Below are 27,201 nucleotides of genomic sequence, written 5' to 3' on the forward strand. Positions count from 1 at the left end.
GGAAAATATTTTTGGTGGATCATGATATACATCCATACAGTACAGCTAATACTTCAGATGCTAATTTCACAATTTATCTTACCACTGTGATCACAGAAATGCACTAACAAGAAACACATTTGAAGGAAGGACTCCACGCCCCGCTGCAAGCCTCCCTACAGAAGTTGCCGAGTGAGCACCAAAGAAAAGAGAACTTGTCCCCTTCTTTGGCTGTCTCTTGGCACCCACATATATGATTATGCAATAGCCTTTGGCCTGCTTTGGAAATTCATTAATCATTATCCAGAAGTTCTGCTGCGGGGAAGACCCTGCAGAACATCACGTCTTCTCCACTTGCAGCCTGTCTTTACTTGAAGGTCCTCTTCCAATTTCCAAATTTCAGTGTTTATCCTGTTTTTGCTCCCCTTCAGAAGAGTCTTGCTTGCTTAGTTCTCATGCTTTATCTCATCAGCAAGAAGATGTGTTACCACCACAGGGAACAGTAGAGCTGTGGGCATAGTGACTGCCATTGACTGGGGTGCCCCTGTGGGCTGGCAACCACAGGCCCTATTAGAAGAGTTTGATGAGATGGCCAGGCGGATCTGTCTCTATACCAACTTGGATGCCAGCTTCCAAAGAGAGTTGGGGACCACACCAAAGCTAGTCTATTCACTTGGTGTGCTCGATCCAAAATCCTTTTCTCATTTATCACGTAGTCCACCAACACTACGTGTTATATAAATACTTGTGGGAATAAAATGTCTCAGTTATCTATTGCTATGTAACAAACATGCCCTCCCCTGACAGCTTCCTTGTGTTGGAAGATTTTTCATTTATTTCAGTTAGAAATAGACTCACTTGTATTCTTGCATGCACAATGGCAACCTGCCAATTATCAGTCTCCTGAAACTCCTGAAGAACATCTGGACTGAAAATTGCTTCGATAAACGCTTATTATGGCCTTTTTCTCAAATATCTGAAATTTGGTTAAGTAGTCACTTGCCTGATAATGAGAAAGTATAGATGATATCAATTATTTGGAAAAACTAAAATATTCGGGGCACTCGGGTGGCTCAGTGGTTGAGCGTCTGATTTCAGCTCAGGTAGTGATCCTGGGGTCCTGGGATGGAGTCCCACATCAGGCTCCCCGCAGGGAGCCTGCTTCTCTCTGCCTATGTCTCTGCCTTTTCCTCTGACTCTCATGAATAAATAAATAAAATATTTTTTAAAAAAGTTAAAATAGCATGGATGGGACAGGTTTGCTCAGGTCGTATCTGCCACCATTGGTAATGTGTTGGCTGCATGCCAGGGGCTGCACAGTGTTTTTACATGTACCCTCTTCTTTGACCTTCATAACCCATAAGGCAAACACTATTATGATTATAGTCTACAGGTAAGGAAACTGAGGTACAGATATATTAAGGAAGTAATTTGCCCAAGGTCATAGGTATAGCAGGGGAGGAAGCCTTGATTCTAGTTCCAGCTGCCATATTACACTTGGGGACACTTGCGAGATTCCTGCTGAACTTCAGCACACAAGCATGCACACGTGCACACACAGCTAGTTGATGCTCTAGTGATTTTAATGCAGCAAGTGTTGTTTGTAGTGCCTCCCCATTATCCCTGGGCTGCTGGTGGTTTTCCATTGCTATTATTCTTTTAATCAATATATTTGCAACAAATTTGTGGAATTACTATTGGGTTTCACTTCTGCTGGTCATTTTGTTCATGTGCACTATTATGTTTCCATTTTAATTGCTATTTTTTTTTCATAATACTTTGTTGTCACTGAATGCTTTTACTCCTAAAAGGCGAGGTAAGCAGGATAGGTGGATGTGCCATCTCTTGCTTTGCTTCTGTGGTCAGTAAAGTCTGGGCACCACCAGAGTAAGGAAAGGAATCCCAAAAACCAAGCAGGTCTTGCCATGTGTCCATGCTGTATGCTGGTGAGGCTGGTCATAGCTTCGTAAGGGCATCTCTCCCCGACTTTGGATGTCTCTAATTAATCAGCATTTTATAAAATCTCCCTTCAAGTTTGAAAGCCTTCATCTGTAAGAGATTTAGTTCTAGGTAACTTTTGTCATATTTTATAAAATGTAAAAATGTCTTGGAGTCTTTTAAAAGGTAAAAATGTCTTGGAGTCTTCTTAAATCTAGCCAGAACTCAGGAGACACTAGGAAGCCAATGGAGAGTGCTTCCTGAAACTAAACCCACCTCCAAGAGTCCACATAGCTGAGCCATCCCTTCAGCTATTCCTCCCTGTCCCTGCACACACACACAAATGGATAAACTCTCACAAATACAGTCAGACACATGAACTCACAAAGTCAATACACTCACATACAGGCACACACCTAATAATACCCTTATATACATACCTCAGACACATACCTACTCACACAGACACACACTCACAAATATCCTTACACACACACAGACACACACACACAATTATTTAATAGGTATAGAGTTTCAGTTTTGCAAGATGAAGAAATTAGAAATTCTGAAGGTTGGTTGTACAACACTGTCAATATAATGAACACTATTGAACTGCACACTTAAGAATGGTTAAGATAGTAAATTCTATGTTATGTATATTTTACCAAAATTAAAAATAACAATAAAAATAAAGACAGAGATATTCACTGTAAGCTCACAAGTGCATTAGTTAGTTTTTGCATTCCTCCATTTGTCCTTCTGGAGGATCCTGCCATGAGGAGATCGAGCCCAGCAATCTGCTGTTCCTGGGAAGGTAGATTAAGGATGATAGCAGAACGCTGGCAAGGGAGGGTCATGCCTAGGGGAACCGAAGCAACGAGAAGCATCTGCCATCTGGAACTGTCACTAGTGTGGATTTACATCTCTCCTAAAAGAAGAGGGAAAAGAGCGGTTGGAGGAACAGTCCTTTCTCAGAACCCAAGCCCTGTTACAGAGGCATCTGTGATGGTGTTTTATAAATTCCTTCTTGTGGCTTTAAATGTCATTGTCAGACTTCATAAAGACTCCCCTGAGGCTTCAATAAGACGTGAATGGATGAAGAGGGCCACTCTCCTTTACCGACTGCTCACTCCACTGACTGGAACATGATTATAAACTTTCTGCCCAGCCTCCCTCCCCAGCCCCACCTCTTCTGGAGTGGAAAGTTCCCCCCCAATTCCTAAGGCTCAAGGTCACTGGAGGAGAAAGGCTTCCCCATGAGATGGACTTTGATCTTTTATGTTGGAGGGTTTGACATCTTTGTAGGAGGCCAGTTGTTATTTATATCCATTCTCTGTGCAACTACATCTATAACCAACAAAACCCAGGTCCTGTTTCTACCGGAAAAATACCCAGCAGGGTCCAGACGTATTTGTTTGTTTGTTTGTTTGTTTGTTTGTTTTTAGACGTGATGTTTTGCATGTAAATCAAATAGAGTTTGCTGGAAAAGTCATCCCCTGAGCAAATACAGTCTGCTTGTGGGTATTGCCAAGTAAGAGAGGCATGGTAGTTTATGTAGAGAGAAGAGTGTCCATACCCCAGAAATGAAAACTCAGACGGAACCAATCAAAGTAAGATAACTTGGAATCCTTCTTCCCATGTACCTTCTGTTCATCTATAGTTCCGAAAGGTTTGCTACATATTTCTAATGGCAGTCAGGATCCCTAAGTGACAAGTGTAGACATTCTTGCCCTGGCCCTTGAGTAGGCAATGAGAGGTTGATTACAGCTCTGTTTCAATCAACAGGACATTGGGATCATGGTCCCTTCAGTTATAGGAAAGTGAGAAAGTATGCCAGGGCTTATGCATGCCTATAGAATGCACGCCTCTTCAGAGGTCCCATCCTGAGCCAGTGAGGCCAGGGAAAGTGTGTATGGGGGCAGGGGGACCTACCCCTTGGAGTTTCTCCTTGCTCCAGGCCATTGCTATGGCCTCAACAGCAATGTCTGAAAGGGAAAGTGAGGGACTGGCCTCACTGGAGCTCTTTGCCCTGAGATCTACTCCTCACTTTGTCCTTGCTTTACTCTGTTTTGAGTGTGGGTGGGGGCTAGAGGAGTGACAAACTAGGAAGGTATGGAGAAAGGAGTCAACACAGCAGACCTGACACTGCTCTCCTTAGAAAGGCTTCTTTGCATGGATGGACCTTAGCTGGCATCTGGGAACTTGGACTTCAGGAGTTCCACTATTCCCTAACCAACAAGCATGACTCTCTGTGCCTGCACTGTTTGTACAATGAGGTTTATGCTGAGCACCTGCTTTCCTTCTTCAAGTCTGGAATTTGGTACATGCTCAGCAGAGTGCCTGTGCAACCAGCCTCCAATAACAACCCTGGGCACCGGGTCTCTAATGAGCTTCTCTGGTAGACAACATTTCACATGTGTTGTCACATTCGTAGCTGGGGATGTAAGCATGTGTCTGACTCCACTGGGAAGGGACTCTTGGAAGTTTGCTCCTGGCTTTCTTTGGACTTCACTCCATGCACCTTTTCCTTTGTGGATTTTTATTTTTATCTCCTCACTGTAATAAATCACAGCTGTGAGGATGATGGCCTGGTGAATCATCAAACCCAGGGATGATCTTGGGGCCCCCTCTCGACACAGGTGTAGTGGTGCCAGCTTTGTGGACTATGTTGCCCTGACTCCTCTATCAACTGATTTTCATTAAACTGAGCAAATGAGAGACAATGGAGGGAGAGTGGGAAGTGGAGGAAGAGATGAAGTGTCATTCTTCCCTCCATGCTGATCTCAGATTAACAGTGTTTCTGGTGATGACCAAATCTCAATAAGGTCTAGTCCCTGCCACATGATCCCAACCCTTGTGTTATGATACTACCACTCCTCTTTGCTGTTGCTAAATGTTGGGTTGACTTGCTTTCCCCTCTTTGGCTTCTGGTCTCTTCGATCACCTGTGTAACCAATCCCCTGTGTTCAATTCCCCCTTTAAAAAATACCTAATGTGGTTTTTGTTTTCTCAGCTGGACCCCACATGCAGTATTAAGGTATTCCTTAAATACCTATACTGTGTCACCTCCATGCCAGGCAAGAAACATTCAGAAACAAAAGACCCCACAGAGTTCAGAGTCTATTCATCCAGCTGTTTCTGCAGCAGTCACATTTTTCTGGCATAGCTCAAGTTTCCTCATCTGGCCAGAAAACCTCATTCTGATTTCTAAGCATCAGTGAGGAGGAGAGGCTCTGTAACATGGCTGGGCGTCAGCCACATGCTAGGGCTTGGTGCCCTCAAACATTCTCTTATTGACACTAATTGTTAGGCACAAGGAAAGCCATTATGTTTGTAATGCTTCTGGGTCAGTGGTTTGGAGAGGTTAGAGAACTAAACAATACATGTGCATAGCTACACAACGATTAGGGAGTCTCAGGCTAAAAGTGACACTGAGGTGGTAGGTGTGAGGATGACAAGCCTGTCCTGAATGCACAACATGGCCAGGAATCTTAGGGAGGCTGGCAGCTGTGCCACCTAAACTGGAGAGTGCAGAGCTGCCCTGCTTTTCCCCAGACCCATATGGACAAGGGAGTCTCTAAGAATCATGAGGACTCAGATTTGATTTTTGCCAGGAGAACCAAGAGAGTAGAATGATTTCCCTCTGGCACTCAGCAAAGAATGTGAAAAGGATGGACTTTGAGTAATTGAATGGTCAGCAGACTCTCCCAGGGGAACTCCAGTTGGAGTCTCTACCCTCATACAGTCTAGTGGGAGTACAGACAAGGAAACAGTGGCTGCATTGTATGAGGAGCACCAAGACAAGGCCAGCTCCCCCCAGGGCATTTGTGCAGTTTAGGCTGAGATCTGGAGAGTCAAGAAGAAATAGTCTTATGGTAAGAAGAGTGAAAGGAGAAGAATATGTTTCTGGCAGCAATACAAGTGGTACAAAGCAGTGAAATCCCTGGGGCTTGAGCATAGTGCAGGAGTGAGCCAGAAGGTGAGTAGAGTGGGGGTCCTGGCCAGCACGCCACAGAGAGCAAAAGAAATGGGGTTGGAGGGCAAAGTAGGACTGGCATTGCAGAGACCCAGTCAACTGAGGTTTGGGATTTATCTTAAGAGCAAAGGAAAGTGGTGATAAAAGAGCTTGTGTAATGAATTTGATTTCAGATTTGAGCCCCTCAAAGCTCTGTCTCACTGCAGTGTGGAGAATGGATTGGAGGAATAAGATTGGAAGGGGTAGGTGGTTCTGGGGATTTTGACAACAGAGGATGATGTGGTGGTCTGAGCCTCCACAGTGGGAGTGGGAGTGGATGGGTAGATTCAAGAGATTTTTAAGAGGAAGAATAGAAAGTATTTGTTGAGGGATTGGATTTGGGGATGGGGGAGGTGGAAAGAAGGAAGTGTTGAGAACAACACCACATGTCTGGCTTAGCAACAGAATGCAGGGTGGTGGCATTCACTGAGACAGGGAGCTTCTGAGATGGACCAGGTTCTCAGGGGAAATTACACATCTCATTTTAGACATGATGAGTGTGAGTTATCACTGGGACATGCCAAGTGAAGATGGTTGGGAGGAAGTTAAATTGGGGAATCTGAGGTTCTAGAAAAGATCATGGCTAAAGACCTAGATTTGGGATGTGTCAGGATACAGATGGGAAATGAGAACGATGGGAATGATGAGCTTATCCAAAGGGGCAGCACTGGAGGAAACCCTCAAGGGTGTAATGCCCAGAATCCAGGGGGAAAAACCTGAGTGGGCAAGTCCAATGTCTCCAAAGGTTGAGTAAATGAGAACAAAATCTTGTCCTTTGGATTTAGAATAGACCATTGGTGACCTTGAGCTAGTTTTAATAGAACCATGGGGGCAGATTCCAGACAGCAGAAGCTTGCAATGAAGAGGAGAGTGGCAAGGGATAGCTGGGGGCATGTAGGCCAAGGGAAGGTTTTAACAAGCCTTGAAGAGACTTGCCTTGAAGTTGTGTCAACATTGGTAGGAAGCAGCTGCCAGTGTGGGAGCTTGAAGATAGAGGAAAAAGAATGGATATGCAGTAGGGCAAGGCCCTGGAGAAGCAGGTTACATGGATCACAGGCAAAAAGGCAGAGCCCTGTGCTCTTGGTCAAGGACAAGGGGGTGGCTGGAATCCTTTCCCACTTTGGTAAGAGAAAGAAAGAGGGGAAAGATGAGTAAGTTTGCAGGCAAGTTCATAGATTGGTAGCAAAAAATTTAGAGAATTGCTAACCAATGGCGTCTTTTTTTTTTCTCTCTCTCTCTCTATGAAATTAGATCAAGGGGCAAGGTCAGAAATTTGAAGACAGTAAAGAAGGTTAAAAATAGTCATGTCTGAAAATGGAAGTATTTAGAGATACAGAGACTCAGAAAATATATATTTCTTTTCTATTTCTTCAGTCATTTGAAGATAAATCAAAATGGTTTTCAGAAAAAAACAAAGTGTTATTTTCTAATTTTTGTGACTCTCAAAGTTATTTACTCATCTTCCCCAGGGCTGGGCCTCCCCTCCTGTGGGAAGTCTTGCATTTAGGTGGTGGCTGAGGCTCCCATGGATGTTTCAAGAAGGCAGACCATGCCTCTCAGCCTTATTTGCACAAGAAGGACACCGTTGCTCTTACTTGATGCGTAGTCACAGCTGTCTGTGACCTGTCTGCCAGAGGGCAAACTCACCCTTCAGCCAGGCAGCCAATCTCAGAATCCCCAGAGCTGGGACCTTGCTGCGTGGAGAAGACCCTTCCAGCCCTCGAAGGGAAGGGAGGGGGCAGGTCTGAAGGCATTGGAGAGAGCCCAGAACTGGAGGTGGGGATGGGGAGGAGAAGCAGGGTGGGAGTTAGGGGGGCGCGGTGGGAGGAGGGGCTCAGGCCAGAATAACACAGAGGATGGAAAAAGAATGTAGAAAGTCCTAGAAGCTGCTCCGTTTGCTCCAGCTGTCAAGAAGGGGGAGGAGAAAACCCTGTGGGGACCGGGGGGAGGAGGTTGGGGCTGTTAGGAAGTTATTTAAGAGCCAACTTTCTTGTTTTTCCTGCGTCCTTTTGAGGAAGTGCCCCTGAGCCACACGGAGCCAGCCTGCACTAGGGCACCTCTGGCGGGGAGCACAGGTAAGCAGCTGCCTTTCCTGCCTCCTCCCTCCTGCCTCCTGCCCAGCCTCACTGCAGACCTGCCTGGGAGCTAGGAGCCCAGGGCCCTCTGCGCCAGTGCCCCTGCACCAGCCTTGTCCAGAGATCCCTCAGGTGGCTGCTGGGGGTCTAGGGGGCAGGGTGCAGAGGCACCCCCACTTGTCCCCTGCCCTTCCTGGTCCCCATCTCTGCTCCTACCCAGCCCCACTCCAGTCCAGCAGGGGACTTCTCAAGTACTCCTCCAAGCTTCCCTGAAGGCCAGAAGAGGGGAATGAGGGACTTGGGAGTGCTCTCCCAGGGGAGCAGACTGGGAAGGGCTGAGACAAAAAGTTAGAGAGAGAGAGAGAGAGAGAGAGAGCGAGCCTGGTAAGAAGACTTGCTTGGCTTGGCTCTCCATCCCTATGTGTCAGCTTTCCTCCTTCCAGTGCAAGAGCTGAACTTGAGCACTTGCCCCACCCCCACCCCAAAACCTGTGGAGAAGGGGGTGCTTCTGCCCTCTTGCACTCACACAGCAGGCCTGCATAGGCTCCTCTTACCTGGTAAACACTGGGGCTCCCCAACTCTCTGCTCTCTGGGTTCTCTCTCCCAACAGGCTACTGCTTCACTCTGTTCTCCCCCAAACTCGCCCCTCCCTCAGTGATTCTAAGCCCACCCTGGTTATTTTCCTCCAGAGGACTATTTTTTCGTGCTCTCCCTCCATCATTAACCCTTTCTCCCTGTGCCCTCAGCTCACTAGAGACTGTGTAAATATGCCTGCAGGTATTTATGGAAACCTATTCAGACTTTATACTTCCAAACATCGCTGTCTCCTTCCCAGACCAAATACCTTAGAAAGTGGTTCATTTGTCTCCAGCTATGTTGCCTTTGCTCAACATGTTTCTAGAACAGCCTACTCTGGTTACCTCTATAGTGAAGGCTCTTCATCTTTTGAGGGTGTGCTCAATTTTTGAAAAAAGCCAAATAACCAAGAGTCATGGCTGGGTGATCCAGGTGATCAAGATGAAAGCTCCATTTGGGCCAGAAACAAGGGCTCCCTTTATTTGGTCAGTTGGTCAACAAGTACTGATTGGGGCCCGACAGTGGGGTGTGTGGTGTTTGAGCTGGCTCCTTGCCTGTACAAACTCCAGAGGATGGGGAAGCAGGCTAGGAGCAAAGGCAGAGTTAGCACCAGGTACATTTAAAGAAAGGCTATTTATAGCCTTATTTAAAATTGCAATGTACCCTCTTCACCCACCCAGACTCCATCTGCCTTCTTCTGCTCTGTGTGGTCTTGGCTCCAAAGTACTTGCCACCCTCTTACACCCTTTTCTGTTTACTTCTGGAAAGTGTGTGCTCCACCCTAAACCTCACTGGACTGGGAGCTCTCTAGGTCAACAATCCTCTGTTTTAGTCTCTGATGTAACCCAGATGCCCAGATAGCAGCCTGGCACATAGTAGGCCCTCATTAAATCTTGGTTGCATTAACTTGCAAACATGGATGCTTTGGAGGATGCCATTTATCTGGACATGGTTGGATGACTTTATTCTTAAAAGTGACTTAGGGCTTCATAGGTCTGTAAGAAATGGACATAGGTACAGGCATACAACAATAAACATTCCTTACAGATGTTGCCTGTAGGGGTAATGAGGGAATAAAAAACCCAACAACCCTACTTTCTAAAATCTTTTACATTTCCCATTTCTTCCCATAAGCCCCTTTTCTTCTGCTTTCCATATGTTTTGACAAATAAGAAATCTCCCTGAGATCCTTGGGGAACGATACTCCATCATTAGACTAATCCTTACAGCCACTTCTCAAGTTTTATTTATGTGAAACTCAAAATGTGTTGCTCCAGTGCTATCCCACACAGATATGTCTGTTTCTCTATTTTTGAATCCTTGTCTCAACTGTAACTTGCCTCCCATTCCTTTTCTGTGTCTCCCTTTTGCCCCCATAAAGGAGCTTGTGAAGCTGAGAATGTCGGAGACCTCTGGGCCTGCATTTGGAGGCAGGAGAGCCCTGCCCCGCAACGCGTCCAATGCGGCAGAAGATGACCTCCCCACTGTGGAGCTGCAGGGGGGGCCGGTGCCCCGAGGAGTCAACCTGCAAGGTACAGGCACCACCACCTGCTCCTCGCTGCAGGTGCTGGCTGGGTCAGCACCCTTTGTCTCCACTAGGCTCCCACAAAAGAGGCTCCCCTGTCAGTGTCTGGTATTAGAAAAGACTCCCAAGCCTTCTTTTGAGTGGTAAAAGGCCCAAAGATCCAGATTCTTGTCCCAGTTCTGCCACTTAATAGCTTTGTGATCCCAGGGAAGTCACTTTGTCTTTCTACCTCTTAGCTGTTTCCTCTATAAAACAAGGGCATTGGCTCAGTGGATGCCTCTTCCAGTGCTCCTGTTCTGTTTTTAAAAATATTCTCTAGCTAGAAATTTCCACTTCTAAAATATTGTGGCTGTTTTGATTGTCTGGCTTGTGCCTCCTTCCCTCTCCCTCCTCCCTCGTCTCTCCATTGCTGTGAATTTCAGAGCTGGCGAAGATGCCAGACTCTGACAGTAATGGAGATGGAAGCCCTCTATTTCTCTCTGGTGCAGCCTGGTGAGCAGGTGAGGCAAGCTGCTTCCCTTGCTTGTGCCTGCGCTGATCCCCAGGGACCTGCTCTGGGAGTAGCAGCCAGCAGCTGACCTCCACTCAGCCCTGTCAGCTGTGATGGGGCCCAGGTGCCAACAATGGCTTTGGTGACACAGACACCATTCCCTTGGGCCACAACAGGGACATTCAGACTCCTGTCCCTGAATGGCATTTTGCATGGAGCACTTTTTGTCATAGCCCTCATGCTCCAAGCCCACTTTTGCTCCTGAGAGTGCTGTGTGCTAAGTTTCGCTGGGAGGTAAACACCCACTTGCTGGGGTAGGTGCCCAGGATCACCCCGTGGTGTGTGGTTAATCCACTTCGTCAGAAAGAGACCAGCAGTTGAAAGCAAAGGGAAAGAATAATGCTGATTATTAACAAGTCCAGCAAATCAGAGAACTGCTCGCACCTTGTGAACAGGTTTGATTGTGTTATTACCCAATTGTGAAAACAGAGAGATATCTAGTATCTAGTACCATTTATTAAGGTACCACCCAAACTTGGAGGGGGGAGCTCACAGAAGGGTGTCTTCAGTTGAGTAGAAGGGTCCAGACATAATTGTGAACCTGTAGTTCTGAGCTATCTCTCCCAGTGGGGTGCTGCATTTTCTTCAACTCTCCCATTAGAGCCACAGAACTGAATTAAAAAGACCTTGCTAATCAACTCATCTAAATCTCCATGTTATCAGGTTGAGAAACTGAGACCAAAGCTAATAGTTGATGTTCACTCCTTCACTGCCAGGCTTGGGTTTGTGTTTTTCTTTTTTTTTCTTCCTAAGAATGCAAATAAAATTGGAAAGCATGCAGACATCAAATTATCAAGCAATTACAAGCAAGTTATTATACCTTGGTGTATTCAGTTTTTTAAAATTATTTATTTATTTGACACAGCGGGAGATAGGGAGAGATAGAGAGAGTATGTGTGCACAAGCAGAGGGAACAGCAGGAGAGGGAGAAACCAGCTCCCCACTAAGCAGGGAGCCCGATGTGGGGCTCGACCCCAGGACTCTGGGATCACGACCTGAGCCAAAGGCAGACGTTCAACCAACTGAGCTACCCAGGTGCCCCTGTATTGTTTTTTAGCAAAATTCCCTTCTGGCAGAGAAGATTCTGAGCCCTGGGGAATGGGGGCCAAGGTGCTGGAAGAAGTGGGCGAGATGAGAAAGGGGTATAGGATCAGTGAGGAGAAATGTGAACAGAGGCAGTGAGATGTAGCAAAGAGCCCCCTGGTCCAGGACTCAGAAGACCCAGGTTCTGGTTCCACATTTGTCACTCAGGTTGCCACCCATGAGAGCCTCAGTTTCTCCATCAGGAAAGTGGAGGCAACATCTACTTCTCAGTTACCATAATTATCAAATGACTAGTGCCTGTGAGACCCTGATCTATAGGATGTGACCAGCAAATGCTCATTGATTCAGAATGTGCAAGTTGTCATTACCTACAAGGTTAGGAGTCCACTCCAGTGAACTCTTGTTTCTAAGGGGAACATGTAACAGCCTGCAGGGCCTGTATATCTGAGATCTGAACAAAATGTGGCTATTACATCAAAACTACCAGAGAACTTAAGTAGGTAGACTGATTTAAAAAAAAAAATCTGGGATTACTATGTTCTGTTTATTTTTGGAGGCACGGGTGGGGAATTATTTTGAAAAATCAGTCATCATTTGCTTGGCAATCATCTGTGTCCATGGCCCAAGTGGCAGTCTGGGATACCTATTATGGCCCTGGTGGAGGAATGGGAGTGTCCAATGACTATTTGTAGAATGATTGAATAGTCAATCACTTGAGAATTGAATGACTCATCAGGCCTAGAGTCATTATAATCTTAATATTAATTATTAACAGCAGATTCAGGTTTCACAAACATGCATTCCGTTTAATCTGTCTCCCGCAAGTGAGCTAAGTGCTATGCACCTTGAGGATAGGGTCTCTACCCTGGGAGCATAGTAGGAAATCCTAGATGAGTAGAACAGAGGAAAAATACCGGCATACGAGCCATCTGATCAAGGAAGAACATCTCCTACTTATTCTTTACACTTCACATTTCTCTTTAGTTGTGCCAAAGGCCGGTTTTCTGACACAAAATACATCAATTTCTCCGGAGTCATCCCCTGCTAGGGCTGTCACGTGTTTCTAAGCCGCTGTCTTCTTGCAGTTTATGCAATGACCCGTAGGGGGATCCAAGAGGCTTGGAGCTCCCTAAGCCCCTGAGGACAGCTTTGTCTCTCAAAGCCCTAAGTTAAACTCTCCTCATTTGTTTCAGTGGAAGCTTTTTCCAAAAGTGTTCCTTCAGCAAGCTGCTCCTGCCAAACTGACTGAGAAGGCAGAGAGGCCAGAGAAGGAAAGGGGGGAAATGGCAGATTTTTCACTTAGTCCTGCGGCAGTCATATAGTCATATAGTACACACCAAGTGTATACCCTGAATTCACAAGCTTTTGTGAATATTTGGTTAGGAACAACTTTAGCCTAAATTTAAAATGTATAAACTCACTTAAGGTTCTTCCCATTCAGCAGCATGATATTTAAAAAATTGAATTATTTGAGGTCACAATGAAACCCCAGGGATGGGACCAACCAGCCAGTGGTGATGTTTGACATCCTCATATGTTTTTAGGACATTAAGGACCCACTTCTGAATTCAGGTGTAGCCGACTAAAGTATGTGAAAATCTCCTCAGATGACTGGATTTGCATCTCTTCCTAATAGACTGTTCTGCATGTTTGGGGGTTGTTTCTGGAACTATCTCTACAGCTTTTCTGGTCTCAAAGGTTATTTTAGCAGGATGTGTAATGTTCTGGAAGATAGCCTTATGTTCTTGGTCCGGTTTGACTCTGTATTATTAACCATAGGTGGTCATTGCAGTGGTGACTATAATCCTTATTTGGCAGATCTAATGTGATGAATTCAAACTGGAAAGCAAGTCTGGATCTCTAAAATATCAAATGCAAATAATAATAAAATAAAATATCAAATGCATTCAAGTCTTTCAGGCTAATGGAGTCCTCTGCCTTTCTGAGCATCTCCTCCTTCCCACCCTTCCCTGTCAAAACCAAATCAACTAATTAAGTAGTTAACTATCAATTTCTCTTTTGTGCAGAGTAGACCTTTCTGGATTGAGGGTTTTTAAAGGAATTAGAGGGATGCCTGGGTGGCTCAGTGGTTGAGCGTCTGCCTTCAGCCCAGGGCATGATCCCAGGGTTCTGGGATCAAGTCCCTCATTGGGCTCCCCGTGAAGCCTGCTTCTCCCTCTGCTTCTCTCTGTATGTCTCTCATGAATGAATAAAATCTTAAAAAAATAAATAAAGGAATTAGAAAGGCATCTACTATATGATGAAGAAATGATGTTGTATAAAACCAATTCATTCTTTCATTCTGTTTGTGTAAAAGCATTTAACGATTATGCATATGTGTCAGGGACTATGCTAAGTTCTCTCTGGAGATGCAAAGATGAGCAAGCCAATCCCTGGCCTCAAGCGGTTCTCCATCTAATAGATGAAATAGACACAGAAATATCATTGCAATTCAGTGCTACAAATACTGTCACAGAAATTAGGCCAATTACTGTAAAAGAACAGAGAAAAGAATGACATGGCAAGACAGATTTCCATCCCTGAAGAAGATGCCAGTCTCGCTTCGTATTCTAGCATGTCACATGTCATCAAAGGATGAGGAAGGCTTTGTGATGAAAGGCCATTTGAGTTGAGTTCTAGAGGATGAGTAGGAGTCTTCCAGTGCATGAGAACAGCATTTCTAGCAGAGAGAACAGTACATATCAAGTAATGTGGACAAGGAGGGAATGAGCCTGGGAAAAGTAAGCGGGGACCTGTTATAATAAGTACACTGAGACCTTACTTTTCGTCTTTCAGATAAAGGAAGATTTGCAAAGGAATCTAAATAGCAAAATGACATAATCAGAATTATGTTTCATGAAGGTAATTCCAATGGTGAGGAGCAAATGGAGAGAAGGAAATACATTTTAAGGCTGTTGAGATACTTCTGGTGAGAGGAGAAGTAGGCAAGGCAGATTTCCATCCCTGAAGAAGATGCCAGTCTCGCTTCTTATTCTAGCTTCCTGTGAGCAGCCGAGCATTTCTTATACATTTTACAGCACAGGACATTTGAATAGCAACAGTTAAAAAAAACAACAAACTGCTTAAGAATGTTTTTAATCAATCTAATTAATAATATTTTAAAATTTGGGGTATCCAAAAGAAATATGAGAGAAGAACTTTTGTCCTGTTGTTTCAACAATAAACAGACCTACTTCCTTATGGACAGTATTTATTCCTACAGTTTGGTAATAATATTACCAAAGATTGCATGGAGATTTCAATTCACTAGGGAATTCCTAGCATATAAACCTAAACATTTAACTTATTTCAAGATTCCATCTGTGACAGGTATAATCATTCTCGGAAGAATATTTTTACCACCTAAGGAGAAAATAATCTACTTTTTTTCATATTAGGGAAAGGGTAGGAGGACAGAGAGGCAGCCGGCTCATGAGGAGAGTTTTTTTTTTTAACAGTCCATTTTCTGATGTGTTTGGAATTAGGCTAAATTGTGTTAGGTAGACTTTTTGAAAGCTGTCACTTTGAAAGAGCAAGTTGCCAACTTCCCAGTTACAATATCTCCCTAAAAAAAAGAAAAAAAAAAACCAAAAGTAGCTTAGCAATGAGTAGCTCCATTTTGCCAGGAACTGGGCTTGGACTGGGAGAAGCAAATTCATTTCCTGTTTGTGTCAGATGGAGCTTGGATGATGAGAAGGCTCTTTCAATCTAAGCTATGTCTTGTTAATCCAATAAAAAAAAGCAGAAATCAATATGCCAACTTAATAAATATTTACTGAGTGTTTACTGCATGAAGAGGTACAACACTAAGCAAAATGGGCAATAGAAAGAACTGTGATATTTTTGTACCCTTGCTCATATTTTATGACCAACATCTGTAGAGCCCTTGTTATTACTAGATATGTAAACACCAAATACAAAGCTGGATCTGTGGGTGGCTGTCCATGAGCAATGAAAGAAATATTTAATCAGTGGTTTTGAGACGTCATTTTATTCCTTAGTAATTACCCCCTAGCAAATCTGGAGAGTTATCAGATTATACGAGAAGAGGCCAATGGAGCTATCATTTCTTTCTCCCACTAAAGGATAAAGTACCCTGCCTGTTACCCTTCCATATGTCTTATCCTCTTGACTACAGTCTAGAACATTAGTTCTTCAAGTCTCAGTGTTGCTTTTAATCTTCTGTTTTTTGGTCAAGGTTTTATTTTATTTTATTTATTTTTTAAAAGATTTCATTTATTCATGAAAGACACGAAGAGAGAGGCAGAGACATAGGCAGAGGGAGAAGCAGGCTCCCTGCAGGGAGCCCAATGTGGGACTCGATCCCAGGACCCCGGGATCATGACCTGAGCCAAAGACAGATGCTCAACCACTGAGCCACCCAGGTGCCCCTTATTTTATTTTATGTTTTAAGAATTTATTTATTTAGAGAGAGCACAAGCAGGAGGAGGCACAGAGAGAGAGGGAGAACCTCAAGCAGACTTCACACTGACTGTAGAGCCCAATATGGGGTTTGATCTCACAACCCTGAGATCATGACCTAGGCTGAAATCAAGAGTCAGACTAGCCACCCAGGCATCCTTCAAGTTTATTTTTTCAAATGTTTTCCTTGGTTTAAATTCTTTTAATATGGATTTCTATTTTAAGAGATTACACAAGGAAATTTTACTTATCATTGCCTTAGATTTTCCCCACATTGGGTACCACTGTAATTTTCCGTGATATATATTTTTTCTTTTTTCCTGAAGGCACTGACCTGTTGGAGAAATATTGCAGTGGAGAGTGAAAAGATGACTTAGGAAAAAAATAACATTTTTAAAAACTCCATACTTAGAAGGAAGTGTTATCAAAATTATAACATTGTTGAATACCTTTTTAAAAATCAAATTCGTAATGTAAATGTTAATTTGTGTTTATTTTATATATTATCATTATGCTATATGTAATAATATTATTTAATATATATTTGTTTGACAAATATTAATATATTATATATGTGTTTTCAATATGAAACCATAGATTTTTTTTGGCTTAGGTTTTATGTATTCAAAAGAATTTATTAGTACTCTTGCTTACCTTTTGTTATAAGCAATATATGAGTTATGCACTATCAAAGCATGGCATTTTTATTCCAGTCTGAAATAAAAGTGCTGGCCTGGAGGCCTCATGTTATAAAAACCCAGATCATTGTCTTCAACACTGTACGATATACAATATGCTATATGTAGTCTTGAAACGGATATACATTAAGAATGAAATTGTCTAATAAATGACATTTAAAGACTTGTATGGTTAATCCTATGATAAATAGAATATCCACCTTATGATGCATAACCAACTCCAAGCTCGAATTCAGGCATTACATTTGTTTAAAGTGAAAAGTGGCATACTTGCTGTGGCTTCTTTTCACATTGTCCTGGGTACAGTGATGATGAGGTCTTGTCCTCAAAGAGCTTATAGTCCCACAGATAAAATTACCTATATTAACATAATACAAAGTGCCTAATTATAATAAATTTGTATTTAAAAAAGAAAAGCATATTCTGGGAATGAAGAGGAGAAAATTATTTCATCCACCTGTAAAAATGTAAGAAAAGAAAAGCAAGCCTGTCTTTTCCGAATACAAGGGATGCAGCATTTTCTTTCTTTCTTTTTCTTTCTTTTATTTTAAAGAGAAAGAGAGCAAGCATGAACTAGCAGGAGTGGGAGCTTGTCAGAGGGAGAGGGAAGAGAGAATCTCAGGCAAGCTCCATGCTGACTGTAGAGCCCAAGGTGGGACTCAATCTCATGACCTCAGAGCATGACCTGAGCTAAAATCAAAAGTCAAACCCCTAATTGAGTGAGCCAACCAGGTGCCCCAGGAAGGCAGCATTATCTCATTTAATCCCAACACCACCACCATTTTGCAGAAGATAAAACTGAGACACAAGAAGTTTGTATAACTTGTCTAAAGTCACTGCAATAGTAAGTTCCAGGGCTGGGATGTGAGTCCAAGGAGTCTGGCTCCAAAATCCATACTCTTATCCACTATGCTATTCTCCTCTCTTAATAATAACAATGCTAATATAATAAAAAATAATTTGTGAGAATTTACTCGGTGCCAGACACCGTGCTAATGCACTTTACATACATTTTTAAAAATCTAATCCTTACACTAACCCAATAAGGCAAGCGTTTCATTGTCTTTTTAAAGATAGGGAAACTGATGAGAGATTAAATAACTTCTCCGAGGTTGCACAATTAATAAATAGTGAAGCATCTCCTGGAGCATATTCTGCAAAACATTTGATCTCCACAAAAATTAGTTCCTGTGGTCATTTAAGTTCAGAAAACATAGTACCTGTAGGAGACTTACAGTCTACATGTATACAAGTCTCCCATAAATCCTGCAAGAATCCTGACTGACTTCAGTTAATCCAGCCTTTTCCAAACTGGTTTAACCATGGAACTCTTATTCTTTCAGTGCATATCAACATCCCACCGAAGTAGCACAGTGTTACACTACTTTGAGGATAGACTGACTTTAGCCAGACTCACTAGACATTAACCAGGTTTACTGGACAGGTTCATGGAACTAGAAAGCCAAGAGTTTCCATTTGCAATAAGGAGAAAACAAATGAATCCCAGATACTAAAAAATACTTGAATTTCTCCTTCCATTTTTATTTTTCCCGTTGGCAAAGCTGCTTGGGAAGCCAAGGCATAAAACTAATATACTCATTTTCAGGGGCACATTACCATGGGAGTGAAGGTGGGATGAGATGAGGCAAATCCTGGCAGTGCTCCAGGACCGATGCATTCATTACCCACAGGCAGATTAGACACCCCATCCCTCACCTGGAATGCTACAGCAGCCTCTTAGCTGAACTTCGTGCCTCCAACACTGCCACCATCCATTCCTTTTCTTATTCTGGCACCACAAGCAGTTGAAATATATATAGTTTCTATTTCAGATTTTTCATGGGATCCCCAATGCAGTTAAAATCCAGATTCCTTAACACGGTCTCCTGCCTACTCCTCCTTTGTGGTGCCACTACTACACTCCAGCCAACCAACCATCTTTTAATCTCTTAAGTAAACCACACATTCTCTTGCGTAAGTCTTTACTCCTCTCTCCCTGAAGCATCCTTCCCCCACTCTTTTTTCTACCTGGATAACTTGTTCATCTTTCTAACCATTGCTTATATAACTCATTTCCTCCAAAAAGCTCCCTTAATTCCACTCCCTCAATCTGAGTTACAGGCTCTTTATATTTCCCAGATACTCTTCTTCACCCAATACCCTATACTGCTTTATCATAATATGTCTATGTCATAACTATCTGTTCACTTTTTACTGTCACCACTGTGCATTTATCTAGCTTGTATTTATTAGGCAGTGACCTAATCAACATTTATATTCATGCCTTGAATGGCAACATTAAACAACACACATAAAATTCCTGAAGGACAGGAAGTTGAAGAGAATATTAAATATATTGAATATATGTTTAGTGTCTAATATTATATTAAGAGCTTGGAACAATTAACCAAATTCAATAAGATGAAATTTAATATGAATACATGTAAAGCTTTAAAATTGAGCTACAAAAAAGAAAACCTTTGCATACATATGGCTGGCTTCTAGGAGTCTGGATTGAATCATACTGCACTGCTGGTAGAAGTGACATCAGAATGTATTTTTAAGGGTTTGTTGTTGCTTTTTTTACTCTATCAGATGCTTAATGTAAATCAATAATAAGATAAAACCATTCGGAATGCTAATGATACCTTTGACTGAAATGATAGAAATATACTATTTGTTTCAAAAGATGTAGCAGCCTCTGTTTTTCCATTGGAAAAACCATAACTAGAATAATACACTTAATTCTAGGAAAAATGCAACAACAAAAAAATTTATAAAATGGAATACATTCTGGAACATAGTAGAGGGTTAAAGTTCTGGAAAAGAACAGTTGAGGAAATGGAGGATGTTTTAGTCAAGGGAATAGAGGCCTTTCTATACCTAAGGAGTGCCAGATGAAATGAATAGAATGTAGTCTATATTTATCCAGAAGTCAGAATCAGGATACATGATTAGAAAAATTAAAAGGAAGCAGATGTCAGTTCATCTTAAGAGGGCTTTTCAAATAATTAAAATTGTTTAAAAATGGACTGTTTGCCTTGTGAGATAGTGGGTTTCCTGTTCAGATAAAGACAAAAAGTCTAAGCATTTGGGCTTTCAAGATGTTTCTTGCAGTACATGGCAGGTCTACCAGATGGTCTAAAAAGTGCTTTTGCCCTCAGAGATTCTGTGAGGCTATAATATCAGTGCATTCCTTCCATTGGTGCTGATGAATGGAGACCTGATTAAACCCATTTCTAAGGATTCTGTTTTTAGACATTTAAGCAAAACAAAAACACATTGTTGAAAGTCACAGTGCTAAAAGGACCAGATGAGTTGATTACTAACGTCCCTTTCGACTAAGACATTTATGAATCTCCAATTCTTTCTGAAGCTGGCTTAACAGTGGGGACTGAGACCTTAATAAGGCCAGAGAACTTAGGGGAAAGGCAGCTTGGAAGAGAGAGGTCTAGAGAACTGAACATCTTCCACCCACAGCATAGTGGAAGGAAAGTGCCCTTTAGGGGACCATGTTCAAGGCTCTGCTATGGGGTAAAAATAAAACTGTATCTTGCATTTTCTGAGAGCTATAATGTTGCAGTCAGAATAGCCCACTGAGCACCCCACCATGTGAAATATAAAATGGCTCCATCAGAGTTTTAATTAAGCTAGCCACAAGGAAGCCTATGGCCCCAAGCATAGTGCCAGAGCTGTTGTCTTGTTATGTCATTGAATCTTTGTAGAAATTCTCAAAGTAATAGTATCCTCATTTGAAAGGTGAGAAAACTCAGCTTCCATGAGGCAATATTCCCTATCTATGTAATTAAGAGACCTGAGATTCAAACTCAGGATTACCTGGACTTTGAGTTAATCAAGAGTGTTTCAGGAACTTCTAGACTTTAGAATTAGAGAGTATCTTAATGAGCCGAACTTCTTGGTTTCGCCTATGAGACAAAAATGAGGCCAGAGGGGACCAAGTGTCCTGCACAGGATTCCTGTGTAAACACAAAGAAAGGCCTTGGAGTCTTTCAGGGTGATGCCTCAGCATGAGTACAGGCTGAGTGGCTGTGCTCTGTGTGCACTGTAGTCACAGCTGTGATGGCAAATCATGCAGCAGACAGAAATCAGGGTAGGAAGAAGGCTAATGTACCCCTACCTGCCTCTCTCCTTAATTCCTCTTTAGAACTCCAAATTGCATACAGAAAATCTTGCGAACTACAGTGTTGGTGGGTAGAGTTACCTCCATATTCAGTGATCATTTGCAGAGGAATGCAAGAAAGGTAGGAGGAGATCTAACCTTTATCCAGTGCTATCATGTCTCAAATAAATGTATAAATGACATTTATCCTCCCAATTCCAAAAGCCAGAGGAAAGACCTATAGATTTTTGCATTAGACAAGGGTTTGACTTCCAGATTGGTCATTTAGTAGCTAGGGAAATGTGAAGCTTGTTTCTGCATGTTCAAAGTGGAAACAGTTATATCTCAATAAAATGTCAGTATTGGGTCTTCACACCTCTTCTTTTCGTTCCTGACTTTGAGGAACCAGATCTACTTTTAGAATTAAAGAGGAAGGGTATTTGACCTCCTGAAGTAAGAGGAGAGCTTTGTATTAAAGGTCAACTTTGGACCTTTAGAACATCTCTTTGAGGCTTTGTCAGATTTAATTCCTTCCTTTTTAAAGATAGGAAAGTTGAAGTGGCTGTTCCCTAGTTAGTGAAATAATGAGTTGCTAGTCATGATGGTAAGCACCTGACATAATGAAAGCCAGCATGAGCTTGGGAATGTGAAGACTTGAACTCTGGCCTAGTTTCTCTGTACCTAGACCTATATGACCGGCATCATCAGCACTGTTCTGTCTATCCCAAGTGAGTACCCTGTGGTATGAAGTAAGATCAGGGAGGGAAAAGTCTTTAAAATCCTCTTTGAAGACAAGAATGTCACAACAGACTGACTCTTAAATCTATCAATCCCCTGTAAGGAGTTTTATCCAACAAACTTTGTTACCTCAATACTTGAGGAATCAGGAAAAACAATCTTGTTTTTTGTGTTTGCGGTTATATCAAAGTTACTCAGTGATGTCCCCCAATTGTTTTCTTTGTGTATAGACTATCTTCATGTTACAAATATTCACCTGTTCAAGGAGAGATGGGACACCAATAAAATGGACCACCACACTGACAAGTATGAAAACAACAAGTTGATTGTACGTAGGGGACAGTCTTTCTTCATCCAGATCGACTTCAATCGTCCATATGACCCCAGAAGGGATCTCTTCAGAGTGGAATATGTCATTGGTGAGTGCCACATGCAAGCCATGTTGTGATAGTCCATCTGTGTCATCATGTCATGATAGTCATGATACCATGGGTCGCATAGTAGAGAAGGATACAGATGTAATTGTGTTACTTCCTAGAATTACACTTTGACAATTGGCTGGAGCTGGGACTACATCCAGCTCCAGGACCGCTCTATGCTCTATAATGGGTCTGTATAATGCAAAATATCAATAATTTGGGCCTAGCCAGGTAAAGATCTTGTATAGTAAAAGTGAGTATAATTGGTACAAAACGTTAGTTAATTATTTTTTCCCAAATGGTTTTGGCATCCTTTAGTGTGGCTTTTAATTTATCAACTCTCCTCTCAGGATTTTATTGGTCTTATGTGCTAAAACTATTTCCAATTCTCAGAATACAATCTCTATATAAGCATTTCCCAAACTTTGTTCTGCTCTAATCTACTCTCATGCGATGGCTTATGAGAAAGATAGACAGTCAAGTAAAGTTCACTAAACATTTTGTACTCTAATCTCCTTTTGTAGATTGACAATAGATATTAGCTTAACAGTTCTGGGAAGCAACATTTAACTCTGTTCAATTGGGTGTTTCCTAAATTAATTTGATTCTGGAACCCTTTAAATTATAGCGATTAACATCTGACACATTTTAGTAAATATTTGCCTAGAAATTTACAAATATAGCAAGTAAACACATGCACACACACACAAAAACAAAGGTGGCTTAATATTAGAAAAGCTATCTGTATAATCCTATGTATAAAAAAAGTAAAAGAAAAAATCAGGCAATCAAATCAATAGTCACTGAAAGGAACATGACTAAATTCAGCAGCTTGTTTTTTTTTTTTTTTTAAAGACTTTAAATTAAACAAAAGTAAAAGAAGTCTCCTCAATTATACTAAAGATTATTTACCCCAGGGCAGCCCAGGTGGCTCAGCGGTTTAGCGCCGCCTTCAGCCCAGGGCGTGATCCTGGAGATCCAGGATCGAGTCCCATGTCGGGCTCCCTGCATGGAGCCTGCTTCTCCCTCGGCCTGGGTCTCTGTCTCTTTCTCTCTCTCTCTCTCTGTCTGTCTCTCATGAATAAATAAATAAAATCTTTAAAAAAAAAGATTATTTGTCCCAAACCAATAACTTTTGGTATACTAAGTGGCAAAAAGTTAATTCAATTATAATAAGAAATTAGAAAAAAAAAAAAGAAATTAGACAGAGATACTTGCTATCACCATTCTTTTTTTAAAAAAAGCATTGATTCAACAATTTTTAGCAAGTGAACAATTTAAGAGAAATATCTCATAAATATTGAGAAAAATAAAATTATATATTTTGCTCATGCTATGATTGTATATATAGAAAACCCAACAGATTCAAGGACCAAAGCACAATATTAATAAAACTTTGTAAGATGGATAGATAGAATATAAATACAGAAAAGTCAATGGCCTTTCTCTTTAGCACTAAGAACTTAGAAATAAGAAAAGATATTCCACATATAAAACTTACTAACACTGTGAAATATAAAAATAAATTTTAAAAAACAAGATACAGAACACAGATAAAGCAGCTATTAAATTTTAATGAGAGACATGAAAAAACTTTGAAAAGGCAAGTATGTTTTTGGATGTGATATCTCAATTTTAAGTTTCCCCAAATTAGTATGTAAATATAATGCATTACCAATTGGAATCCCAAGGGAGGATATTTTTTTTGTCTTGAATAAAATAACAGAGTCCATTTGTAAGAGTAATTACTTGGCAATAATCAAGAAAATGATACAAAGAAGAATAATAGGGCATGTTTTTTTTCAGAAACATGTATCAGAACATACTATAAGAAATGTATTGTAGAACAGAATAGAGAATCCAGGAATCAACGTAGGTATATAAGATTACTTATTATAGTTGTTGGTATTGTGGAGTAAGAAAAGTATGTGGGCTTTTGTTTTTTTGTTTGTTGTTTTAATAAATTAAATGATGTTGAAGCGACTAGTATTTTACATCTCGGTATTTTAGTATATATATATTATATTAGATGTATGTATTATATATGCTACATGTAAGTAGATGCATTTAACATATTCTAATATTTATATTAGATGTATGTGTTATATATGCTACATGTAAGTAGATGCATTTAACATATTCTTATATTTAGTATATATTTATCTGTACATATGAAATTATATATATTATTTCACATGTATATATATTTGGTTTATACATGCCAAAATACCACAAATGACCATTTATATGAACAAATGACCAAAATATAACTATATGATAAAAATATCATGTATGAAGTCAATGGATAAAAGATAGAGCTGGAAAAATATTCAGAACATACATCAGAGATAAAAGGTTAACAATTTGTAAGAAGCTCTTACAAATTGACAGTCTGAAGACAAGCAAAAGAAAAATATACAAAGTGTATGAAGAGACAGTTCACACTACAGAAAATCCAAATGACCTATAATCCATATGAAAACATGCTCAAACTTACTAGCAGACTGGGAAAGTTGACAAAGTTATTTCTACCCAACAGGCAAAAATTTAGAAAAAAACTGTAATATCTGTTGCTGGCATGTATGTTGAGAAAAACAAAGATTGCTGATATAAATGTACGATTTCATAACCTTTTTAGAATGCAGTTTTGCCATATCTGTTAATGTTAAAAAGACACATGCCTTTGACCTATCAGCTCTATTCTTGGAAATCTATGCCAAAGATATTCAAAATCTAGTTTATAAAGATGAGTATTACTTACTGCATTATTTATAGTGACTTAAAAATAAGCAGTCCTCAGTAGTGGGATGGTGGAATATATTGGGATACAGTCACACAATGGATTGTTACTTTAAAAAAAAATGAATTAGACCTATGCCAGGTTATTTCAAGAGAGATAGTGGTGAGGAAATGAAATATGGAGGAGTACATATGCTCTTCTCCATGTGTGTGTAACTGTGTTTGTGCCTGGGTCTGCAGAGTATTGTGAGTGCAGAAAAGAGTAAGAAGCATATACACGTAGGTGATGACATGCATCCTTGGTGGGAGAGTAGCCAAAATAAGGGAGGGAGAAGCTAAAGCAAAGGAGAAGCTAGTGAGGAAAAGAGGGGGAAAAGCAAGCACAATGAAATGATTATATGCGTGCATCTAGGTAAAATCATTGAGCTCTGTGGGAATATAAATATATATATTAAAAGTAATAACATCAGAAAAAAGGGTAATAACATCAGAGATAACACTAAACACTTCCTTTGGAAAAAAATCTCTGACTCCTGACTATTTGAGGTATATCGATTGTATTCATTTTCATTTAGCAGTAAAAATGTGTACATAAATGTGGGAAAATCAGTTGAAGCCAGAGTGGAAATGGAAGAGAAGGAAAGAAATCACTGAGTCAGAATAAACAACATTATTAGTACAACGTGTGGGTTCTGCATAGAACTATTTGCTATCCGAGGTGTGGACTAAGAAGAAGGAAAACTAAATTATTATTCCTGTATGTTAGGTGAAATGTAATAACCACAATTTCATTGCATTTTAGGGAGCAGACTATTATTGTTAATATTTTTTAGTAATGAGTACTCCAGGTGAGAAAGAAATCCACAGCTAATATTTTTCAAAGTATTTTAAAATCTGATGAAAATGTGGTTTTTTTTCCCCCTAAGTTCATTTATCACTTTCAGGTGTGTGTGTGTGTGTGTGTGTGTGTGTGTGTGTACATGCACACGTGTTTGGACCCAATTTGATTAAAATGTGAAAGCACACCTTTATAATGCAATGATCACTACCTGAGTGTCAACAAATACATATTTGAAACTCTGTCTCCAGTTTTGCTCCAACTATACAGGAATTTTTTATATCCTTTAGAGCCAACTATTTAGTGCAGTGAGAAGGAGGGGGGAAGGCTTTGTCCCTGATGGGGATTTGACTGAGGTCTGAGGCTCTTTCCCACAGACCATTCAGAAAATAGTTATAATAATGGAAGTCTTAGGAAAGATGACAAAAGGAGTGTCAGATCGGGTTCCCAGTGAGAGCTATGAGCCACCAGGGGCGGATGTCCTGTCTTGAGCGGGAAGGTTGGGACCATGACCACAGCATCACCACAGTGAGCATGTGAAGCCTTCCCTTCTTTTTCCCAAAAGGCATTGTATTACTTTTGTTCCTTCACTGAAATGGTGGGAGAGGAGAAGCGTGGCAAACTTACCTTTGAGGTAAAAATCTATATATTTTAAAAACCAACACGTATTCTAAATCCTTCTGAGAGCCCATAATGTGTACTTTCAGAGTTAAGCTGTATTCCAATATGTGTAGCCTGTAATAGGTGTTATTACATTTGAGGATTTTGTATTTCCAAATTTCTTGAAGAAACAAGGGAAGAAAAATAGCAAAATTCCACATTCTATTCTTTAGCGTATAAGAAATCAAACACATTTCAAAGGGCCTTAAAAAAAACGACAGAGGATTTATCCAAGTTAGTATCTTTGTTTTTTTGTCCCATGTCATTCAGGGGTTGCCATGACAGCCTGAGATTTCACTACAGTGGTGGGACCAGGACTGAAAAAAAAAAAGGTGTGGGATACTCATGGGGCTCAGAGACTTTTGTCTTAAAACGCAATATTTGTGAGGCACCTGGGCGGCTCAGTCAGATAAGTGTCCAACTCTTGATCTCAGCTCAGGTCTTGATCTCTGGGTCGTGAGTTCAAGCCCCGCATTGGGCTCCATGCTGGGTGTAGAGAAGAAGGAGAAGAGACAAGAGTATCAAATGTGTGCACTGGAAATGAAATTAAACATAAAGTCCTATCCATGCAGGTGTGCCTCAGTTTCAGGAAACCTAGAAAGTGGAAGGAGCGATTAAAAAAAAAAACAAAAAAACAAGAAAGAGAATGCTTTGTAAAATTAAAGAACACATAAGGAATTTCTTTGAATATTTCAAGTGTTTACAATACAATTAGATTTACCAACAAAGATCAATTTACCTGCTTATTTAAAGAATATAACTATTGCATTGAGCAATTAAAACACAAAAGAAAAGTAACTTTACACTTAACTGTTTCCATTTTGCACTTGTTTCTTTATTATTGTTCCTTTCTCTTTCCCTGTGA

General features: G+C 41.0%; 1 protein-coding gene across 3 annotated transcripts in view; it reads left to right on the top strand.

Annotated features, from left to right (window-relative positions):
- F13A1 (coagulation factor XIII A chain) overlaps window positions 1–27,201 on the top strand; it is a 407,954-nt gene that overhangs the window by 239,691 nt on the left and 141,062 nt on the right. Inside the window, exons 1-4 of one of the 3 annotated variants that reach the window (XM_025987488.2) lie at window positions 5,683–5,896; window positions 7,947–8,007; window positions 9,965–10,115; window positions 21,911–22,099. In XM_025987488.2, the coding sequence (XP_025843273.1) occupies window positions 9,983–10,115; window positions 21,911–22,099 (322 nt within the window). In that variant the 5' untranslated portion in view covers window positions 5,683–5,896; window positions 7,947–8,007; window positions 9,965–9,982. Of the gene's footprint in view, window positions 1–5,682; window positions 5,897–6,773; window positions 7,709–7,946; window positions 8,008–9,964; window positions 10,116–21,910; window positions 22,100–27,201 lie in introns of those variants that run through there. The other 2 variants (XM_072729186.1, XM_072729187.1) reach the window with 2 other exon arrangements.

The sequence above is a fragment of the Vulpes vulpes genome, chromosome 12 (genome assembly GCF_048418805.1).
Source record: "Vulpes vulpes isolate BD-2025 chromosome 12, VulVul3, whole genome shotgun sequence".
Lineage (NCBI taxonomy): Eukaryota > Metazoa > Chordata > Mammalia > Carnivora > Canidae > Vulpes > Vulpes vulpes.